We start from the raw sequence: 10,042 nt of genomic DNA, 5'->3' as shown, positions 1-10,042 counted from the left end.
GGAAAATAATGTGTTTTGTAAACTGCACTCAAACACATTGCATTATTTCAAAATAATGCTCTTTTTAGCAACATCATACAACCCCTTTAAATTGCCATTTTATTACTTTGTGTAAATTGGTGCATGTTACTTAATTGTTCAGATTAAATTTTCTGGTTAAGCTTATTATTTTGAACATACTTCCAAGATGTAGCATCTATGTTCCAAAGTTCCAGTTTTGCAAAGGGTATTGGTTGTGACATTTCACTCTATGTAGGTAAACTGGGACATTGCAGATTGCAGAACAGTCTCATTTGACTGCAATAGCAATTTCCGATTGGCTCCCACTCTGCCTGTCCCAAGTGGCACCACACAAAACCATGGAGGTGATCAGATGGCACTGTAGACCCCACACTTCGTGGCGTAATGCTGCTTTGACTGTCAGGTAGAAGTCTAGTTCCTTTCCCTAGGGACATAGGGCAGGTCTGCAAGAAGATGCCCAAGATGTCAATGCATAGTTTCATTACTGTTGCATTGTTGTATATTTTTCTTTTTAATGCATATGCCTCTGAAACAACCTACTAAATACACTGATTGGTTTGTAATATCTGTGTAATAAAGAAGCGTAATTTGAGGAATAGTGTTAAATGGAAAGAAGCTTCTCACGTAGGTTGGGCGGCGATGTTCGGAAGTTTGAATACAGTCAATACTGAAACAAAATGGTCTTTAATCTTTTAAAAACTGAATCATACTTTCTACTTAGCAATGGATACACAGATGAGACATCTTATTCTATTTTGTCATCAGTTATCTGACGGAAGGATTAAGAAGCGGCTAAAAATTATTGAGGTTCACGTGACCCTTCAAGAGTGGATAAAAGACACATTTAGAGCGAAAAAAAAATAGCCCACTATCTTTAAAGCTGCTACATAGAAACAACTTCTTTTTGTGACCATGAAGTCATTAAATGGCACTAATAATACATTTTTAACTTATAATTGATAGATACAATCAGCTTTACAGGTAAATTGAAGAATTAACAATGAGTGGAGTCAAATCAAATGATTCATGGGGTCAGAAGATTCGACTGAAGCAAATTTTAATAATTCAAGATGAATTCTTTCGGAGTGGCATATAAGAAATACAGGCATACAACCTTCTTACCGGACCATTTAATTCTGTCCACTTGGACTAGTGAACAGTGTGAAGACTGCCAGTTTTAATTGCCAATCAGCCCGATCTCAGGAAATATTGGATTGGATCTTGTGTCAACTTGTTTTCTTTCAAATAGGGCAGTTTATATTTGTTGTTAAACTGACCGATCATAACCCTCTGTGTGTACATTGGTCAAAAATGACAATCCACGCTGAAAATGAGTTTGGGGAGACTGAAAACAAGAGAAAGCGGCTTAGTGCTCAGGGCATGTTAGTGTTCCCCGCCCGCCAGCCATGTTTGAATGTAAACATAAGTCTCCAGACCTGTACATGTGGATACCTGCTGCATTACACACACACATCTTGCACATATGTTCTTATGTGCTGTTAAATATTGTTTGGGTGTGTGTGGGTGTTGATCGTCCCAGAATGTGTGGTCTTAAACCATAACATTTTGAATACAGATAAAATCGCATGTACCTCTTATCAAGGAAGTGGTTGTGTGTGATCATATATTCAATCAAATACATCAATGAATGAACTTGCGTTGTGCCTTGCATCAGATATTTGACTGAAAATATCCTGTTGATAGATTTGGATAAATACTGAATGTAGTTATAGATAGAAAATGCAAACTTTTCATGTTCCTTTAGACAAATTTGAAAAGGTTTTTTGACACAATATTTTACATCAGCATTTTTAACCGGCATTATTACTATAAAATGATTTTATTAATATCACAGTACTGTATGTTACAACAGTTTTGGGTTTGTTTTATAAACTGAGTTTCTGAGCTTGTCTGAATTCTTGATGCTTGAAATAACAGTCATGTCGACAGTCTCAATGTACTATGTTTGCATAAGAGACAAAGAACACAGAAATCCTGTGACACTCTGCAGAGCATGTCTCTTCAGAAACTTGTGGCTTTCTGCTAGCTGAAGGTAAAGACAAGGTTAGGTTGAGTACTTTCCTGAAACTTCATGCACATAATTAAGTTCATACTTTTACAAGCCATTTTCGAACCTTCCTGATGCTTTACATTAACGTACCATGTATTAAAATAAACAAATGCAATTATATGCAAGAGCTATTTATTATTGAGCTGACTTTGCATTTTGTATTGATTAAATGGCACGACCATTATTTGTTATTATTATTTTAAGTTTGTTCATCATTCAAGCATTTTAGTTGCATTGCAACAATTTAAAATAGACCGTTTAGGACACTCTCACAAAAGAAGTAGCACACCCAGGTGTAAAAGTCAGTGAAACAGCATGCTCAAATAGACAGCTTTGTTCCTTCTTTTTCTGTTTCTAATAGATAATGAACCATAAGTGCATATTGCAACGGTCGGATACCAAATACTACTCTTAGGTGCTAATGTGCACCCTTTAGGGGTAGAGAAGTTATAAAGGGTCTCTTTGAGGCATTTCACCAGCTCTTGTGCCCTAGATGAAAAACAGTGTAGATGAAAAATGGTGTGAAAAACACACCCCCATGACTACGTGAAATGTCTCTAAAAATGAAGTATAAAAACATAAAATTCTAAGGTCAAATATTATGTTATTAATATGCAATAATATGCCAGTTCAGAAAATGGTTCATTTAAACAGCGTAATTAAGTATACTGTGGGGCTACAGAGAAACTGTTTGTGCGATGTTTCAAAACCTTAGGCATGTGTACGTGACTACCTTTTACCCAACATGTGTGAGGGAGAGACTCTTGTAGTAGCAGTAACATTACAATATACTTTTTCAGAAACAGATTCTGATCATTTTATTTCTTTGTTTATTTACATGTTGATATACATCTGGATATAAGTATCAGTGCATTTACAGAAATAAGTAGTTTAGACATCTAATGTAACATATAGGAATATACAATATTCACATCTTGATCAGTAAGAATACATTCAATACAGTTCCTCTATGTCAACACTACCTGCAGCAGCGCACACACACACACACACACACACACACACACACACATCTCTTATAGCCCATGTGAAGGGTTAGGTTTTTAGTTTCAAAGTGTGTGTGTGTGGTTAAGGAGATTTTATTATGTGTCGTTAGTAACTATCATGCTAAAATAGTAATGAACTTTTAAGAGGTCATGTATTGAGACCTTAGATATACTAAGAAACAGATATTTTGGTAACAGTAAATCATTTGTGAAATTTCATTATATTTAAATGCATCAGTCAATTTTCAAGCCACACAGAAAAGCAGAAAACCTCTTGCCCTATACCGACTGAAGAAGAAAATGTTGTAATTCTTACATGATTTCACATCATCATTTTATCATCGCATTTGGTTTACTAATTGAGAGTAGTATAATTTATGTTATATCATGAAACCAACAAACGTAACTCATGCAACGCATGAAAAAATGCTTTCAAATATAAGCATAATATTTACAAACAAACCATGCTTTCGAACTAAACTTGCGTGCTTTTGATAGAAGATGTAAAAAAATAACGTGTTGGAAGTTTCGTTCTCCGAAACTTTTGGATTGCGTGGTCTTCGATTGGTAAATCTTCACGCATCCAAGATATCTCAATGCACTCTGAGGCATTTCCTAAACTTTTCCCGACAAAAAGCATAAATGACGGTTACACAGCAGTGATGGCGGCGATGGTCTCTGTTAAGTCCATGGCCATGCTGACTTAATGATAAACCTCGCAGGTACTTAGCATGCCAAACTCCTGCAGAGTTTTCAGAAACACCACCACCACGTTGTAGGGCACCCAGAAGACCACAAACGCAATGGCGATGCCTAAGATGAGCTTTGGCACGTTCCTTCTTTCGGGATTTTTTGTCTTCTTCACAATAAATAGGACCCTGATGTAGCAGTAGGCTAAAATGAGCAAGATATGAACAGTCCTACTGCGTTTCACCAGATTCTGGAACAGCTTCCACTTCTGGGCTGACCCAAAAAGGATAAATTCTCTGACAGCTGGTGACGTTGTCCTCTATGACCATTACGCCAAAAGATGGCCTCTGGAAGAGCGCGCGGATGCGCGACCATCCATATAAGGAGACTTACAATTCCGTGGCGTATCTTGTCCCAGTGCTGCGGCGTGCCGCGATGACCAAATGCGATCGCGGCTCATCAGAGTCACGAATAAAGACCGCTGTAAAATCCCACTTGATGCGTACCGCCGTTGCCTTACATTCATTGCCTTTTAAGTATTAGGCCTGAGCATAGAGCCCAGGAGGGCGGCCGAGAGGATTATCAACGGGTCCACGACACAGCCAGATTCAGGCAGAAGGTTTGTCATATTTTCCACGTGCACGCCAGTTTTCAAGAGGACCCATAAAATGACGTTGGCGTTGCGATGGGGCCAAAGCACAAAACAAGGTAGAAAATGGCAGCCTTGAGATGTGGGTTCAGGTTTGAGCCTTGATTAGGTGCATATGTTTTCTGTTTCGTAGATATCATTATGTTTCTGTATTCATGCACCAACACACAGTAAATGTTGTTATTCAGTGACAGGCGGATTCAGTGATAGCTTATATTAATATTTGCTGAAAAAAAAACAGTAAACTAGTAACATGCTAATGCATGTTACTCATTTGGCTCATCGTATAATGATTCTTCAATTTTTTTTTTCTTTTCAATCCTGCTGATGTGCAAAATGCCATTATTGGTGTGAATTATGATGTCAGTAAATTTCCTCGTTCATCTGCAAATCATGGGGACTTTATAATTGAAATTGAGTCACACATATTTACTTACAAAAATTCCAAATTCACCATAATAATTTGTGAGAAGCTAAATTTCATTACCTAATTGTTAGCGGTTGTGAAGACTAATATTCGTTTATGATACTGATTGCATTATATGTGGCGAGCAGCGGTACACGATTAAGTGTGTTGCTACTGTGTGCTTAAATACATATGTTCAAAAGGTATGCTTTAATTAATGCTTTTAAAGTTTTAATGCTGCAAATTGCAGGGGTTTAAACCACAAAGCCCACCACATACACACCACACTGTTCTGCTCTACGTACATTCAAACAGATGGAGGTCACTTGAAAGTTAATTAACACTTGGAGTTTCTCAGCATCCCACCGCAATCACTATCCTTCATCAATCTCACGATCTCATGCTAACTTTTGTGAATAGCAGTACTGGGCGCAGTACAACAAGACATCCTACAACTCGCCTAATGCTCAGACATACAATCCCCACTCTTTAGTATGAGATATAATAACTGGATAAAAAAAACTTTAGATATAATATATCGGGCTGTTAACTTAACTAACAGGTTACATTTTTGAGCTAATCTTACATATTTGTTTTGTAATGTTTTAATGATGGACCACTTATAGTGAAAATCAGTAAATAAAGCGGTGTTTACCTGGCTGTATATGTTTCAGTCATGATAAAAAAAAAATACTGCCTCTGTTGTTGCTGAGATGATGTTAAAGACGTGTTCATGGAAGTGAGTCTAGTACATTTCATATACTCTGTACATTTACCTTCATGTTCCTGTAAATAGACATGCACATGTGTGTGTGCTTTTTGCAAAACTGATTATGCGATGTGAAGGTGAAATGTGAACACATTTCCCTGTCACCGCACACTGAGGTTAGCAGTTTGAATGCACATGAGAAATTCCCGTGGATGAGATAAAACAAAAAAGTCTGAGTCATTTTGAGCTGCTGACAGCTGAAGTAAATGAATGCTAATAAGTCCCCCCACCCACGGCGAATGTCTTAAAAAGGACAATTATGAAGATAGCCTAATATGAAACTAACTACATCCCATCCAATGGATGATAAGCCCGTAATGATGAAAAACAACAGTTGTGATCTTTTAAGTCTTTAGAGTGAGTCAGTTTTGAATTGAAAAATAAAGAACAAGTGAAATAGCGCTTATTCTTGGAAAATTAATTATAGGTTACAAGATTTTTGTCCTTATTCAGCTTGTCATGGCATGAGCTGTGACTTCTTATATACAAACCTTTCGGTACTTTCAGAAAATTCAACGATCAAAACATAGTAAATAAAGAAATAAATTAAATGGTTAGCTACAAGGGTTGGGAGGTTACTTAAAAATGTATTCGCTTCATCAGTTACAATTTATTTCAATGAAAAAGAAGTATTCAGCAACGTAATCCAAGTACCGCAATATAAAGCAATGTGCTAGTTAATTTTTTTATTACTTTAAGTTACATATATAACGTACATACTCATCTGCTTCATATATATATATTGTGACGAGTTGGCTGCCTCCTCTTGATTGTCACCATCACCGTCCTTTGTTCACCGCCCTTCACCAGGCTCCCGGCAGGAGTAAAGTGTGCCGAAGGGCGTGTCGGCGAGCACACCTGATGGATTGTACCTTGTCTGCGTCATAGTTAAATGCCATGCGGCACCTCTCCTCGAGACCGGTCTTCCCCCCGTGCATGCACGCTGGTGTCTCGGAAGGGGTTGCGCGATGGACCTCACCCGCCGTCCGAGAACTGCGTCGTGGGACCCCGTAGTCGGGCGCAGCGACCACTGACTCATCCCCCTTTCTGCCGCCCGGAGCAAAGAAGCGACGGAACGCCATGGAAGAAGCCGCCGCCCTCGCGCCCGGACCAGAAAAAGGGGCGCGTGCGACCGCCGGACTCCGCCCTTACCTGGACCCTTCCCCCCTGGAACTGGCTAAACCTGCATCGTTACTCCGTGAGCACGACGAGGACACCAGTTCCCCCTTTATTTGGACACTTTCCCCCTTGGACACTTTATTTTGTATTTTTATTTTTAATAAAAAGCTCTCTCCGAGACCTGACGCCACGCCCACTGTGTCTGTCGTTGGCTCTCCTGTCACAATATATATATATATATATATATATATATATATATATATATATATATATATATATATAGTGCAGACATCTAGTGGCTATAGTAATAAAGTTTTATTATTGTTATTGTTTCTTTTATATAACATTTGCAAGTAAAAATAAATATAGTTTATACATAACATTAAAAAATGTTACATTTTTAACACCATATAGACCTCTACATATTAACCCTAGTATGCATATTAATAACGCATGATTTTTTTTGTCCACTTTAGTAGACAGCATGCATCAAATGTATGCAAAGTGAATTAATAGAAATAAACAAGTGGTCTTATTTTTTTAAATATTCAGTATGTGAAAACAGTTTGAATACACATAGGAAAATCCGTAACAACAACCTACTTCATGACAGTACAGAAATGGAAAGCGTAATAAACAAAAGATTGTGTGTGTGGGGCAGCGAATGAATCTATTTCTGTACCAAAAATATTTTTTGTACCTGTCTGGTTTTCTGAGAATAAAAAGTATTTAACAGTTATTCCCTTAAGGTACATTAAAACGTAATTCTTAACACATCTGCTAATGAGTTAAAATTAGCAGACACTGCAAGAAAGTGCAGAATTTCTATTCTTAATACTTCTGTGTACGTGTGTGAGATGTTCGTCTCTCTTTTAAATTACATTTTGAGTAGTTATTGTACTGCCATTTTCTTGAAGGTTAAGCAATGTTGTGATATACAGAGGGTGTGGGAACATCATCATAGCATCTTACAAAGGGATCTGCGCTCATCTAGCGGCAGAAGAAACCCTCATCTGATTTGGTCCAATCAAGCAGCTACCCTCAGGATTGAAAACAAAGCCTTGTAATGCACCGTGCCACAATAATCGCAACCCCCAAGCTGCTTGCCCATGACAAACAATGACAGTGCAACCCAATTTCCATGATCGAAAATGTAAGATTTACATCTCAAACATTTCCTTTGATGAAACATTTGAAAATGTGACTTTTAAGCGAAGTATCTCAGAATAGCATTGGTAAATAAATAGTCGTGAACTTGGCGTGCTTGAGACTGGCAGCTCCAAGTGTTTCGTAGATTGATAAGTACTTACGCAGATGTGGTATACAGCTATGCGTCAGACTTCTTCCTCTTTGTCACACAGCCTACCAGTTAGAGCAGTTCCATCCTGTATAGCTCCTCCCACCACCATTTCATATAAACCCACCTACTACAACACGTCATAATGCACTAGCATTTCAAGGAATTTTACCATAATGATTTTTTTTTTTTCTTTTTTCTCGAATAAGAATTTTTTGTGTCCTACACATGTTTTCTTTGTATTAGTTTCAATACCACCACGGCAATGAATTTTAATCCGTGAATATATTTTATTAAATGATCCTTAACATTAAAAACTTAAAGCAACATTCAAAAACCGCCACTGTAAATGCATTTCTTTAACATATAGAAAACATTTTAAACTTGATACCACGAACTTTTGAGTAAATGCGATGCTGAAACCAAAATGACTTTATCTAAATTATGCTGTATCATTCACATATCTAAAATTTGAGCAACACACATGTAACAACGTCAAGCAACTTCTGCATCGTCTATTAACATATAACATTTCTTTTAGCAAAAAAAAAAAAAAAAACAGAACAAAGTTAACCCTTTAAAAACACAATATACATTCATTAAAAAGGAACTGAGGTATAGTTGAAAAAATTACAATAATTATGAAAAGTAAGCTACTCGGAATTAAATTAACTTTGAGGAAATAAGTTTTGCTCTATGCAATCTGCGTGGAGGAATATTCAGTGGATTTGCTGAAGACTGAACTTATAGCGTTCAGATAGCTGTTGAGACAAAGTGGTGCACTGTCTGAAGCAGAATGGGAAACCGCTCTTTGAGGGCTTTAAGAACTGCTCTTCTAAACTTCTGTCCGGCAAAGGCATAGATTATGTGGGTTGAGACAACAGTGGCTTAAGGCAATTGTTTCCACCCATTGCATGGCAAGGCTTAAACCAGTATGCCACTCACAAGAAAACAAGAAGCCTTTCCTCTGCAGGAACATTAGAAACATGACAATGTTGTATGGAGTCCAGAAGACAAAATAAACTGCCACCACAGCCAGGATTAGTCTAATGACTTTGTGCCTTTTTTACGATTTTATGCTGAGCAGAATAGGGATGACCCGGGTATAGCAAAAGCCCATAATAATCAGAGGGAGGATCAAGCTCAGGAAATTCATCTTGAGGTACGTAAAAGACATCCAATCTGATTCTTCAGGAAAATCAGATCCGCATGATGTCTTGCTGTTATTATTTTCCTTTTTCTCTCTAGTAAAAATAATATTAGGGAGGGATGCAAACAGACTGAGAATCCATACAAGCGAGGCCAGAATTAAACCCATTTTTCTAGACCGATTTCTGGAAAAGATGCTATGGGCATGGACGATGACAACATAGCGATCCACTGTCATAAGGACCATGAAGAAGATGCTACCGTACAGGCCCATCATGAAGAAACCTGTCATGGTACGACACACATGAAACTGCCAAAAATCCACTCGTCCATGGCACTGTGAGCCCAGAAAGGAGTGACACAAGAAAGAGCAGGTCGGATAGGGCCAGGTTGAGGAGGCACACATCTGTCATGTTGATTTTTGCCGGTATCTTATCAGGACCCACACTACCAGGCCATTTCCGATTAAGCCAAGAATAAAAACGATGCTGTACAGGGTGGGAAGGAAAACCTCGCTGAAGGCCTTTTGTTGTTCATTGTTGCATGGTGATCTAAATTACGTTGCCATTTTGGTCATAGTAAGCACTGTAGTCGGTTGTTGTAGCTTAGAGGGCACACAAATAACACACTGTTAGGTTCTGTAATACATAATAATATAATATATAATAAGAGGTCTGTTTATAATCTATTATGTATAATATGCAATATGCTTATACTGCATTATGAAGTATTAACAAACATATTTAGGTTTGACAAAATAAAATGACACAAGTAGGAACCTTAATTTTAGTTTGTGCTCTCCTGACATCTACTGGACCCAGACTAGGCATGGTTTCACGTGTTTGAAATGTTAAAATGTCCACCTAT

General features: G+C 37.8%; 1 protein-coding gene and 1 pseudogene across 1 annotated transcript; both read right to left on the bottom strand.

Moving 5' to 3' along the window:
* Positions 1 to 3,571: 3,571 nt before the first annotated feature.
* si:cabz01093077.1 (C-C chemokine receptor type 4) lies at positions 3,572 to 4,575 on the bottom strand. Its single transcript, XM_043261667.1, is given in 11 exon segments — positions 3,572 to 3,602; positions 3,604 to 3,641; positions 3,643 to 3,701; positions 3,704 to 3,760; positions 3,763 to 4,069; positions 4,071 to 4,124; positions 4,126 to 4,201; positions 4,203 to 4,260; positions 4,263 to 4,353; positions 4,355 to 4,462; positions 4,465 to 4,575. Coding segments are annotated over 11 exon segments (990 nt in total).
* Positions 4,576 to 8,745: 4,170 nt separating this feature from the next.
* On the bottom strand, positions 8,746 to 9,713 carry LOC122360805 (annotated as a pseudogene).
* Between the last annotated feature and the right edge of the window lie 329 nt (positions 9,714 to 10,042).

The sequence above is a fragment of the Puntigrus tetrazona genome, chromosome 16 (assembly GCF_018831695.1).
Source record: "Puntigrus tetrazona isolate hp1 chromosome 16, ASM1883169v1, whole genome shotgun sequence".
NCBI classification, from domain to species: Eukaryota; Metazoa; Chordata; class Actinopteri; order Cypriniformes; family Cyprinidae; genus Puntigrus; species Puntigrus tetrazona.
The sequence above is the reverse complement of the archived record's forward strand: the minus strand, read 5'-3'. Positions and strand labels throughout refer to the sequence as shown.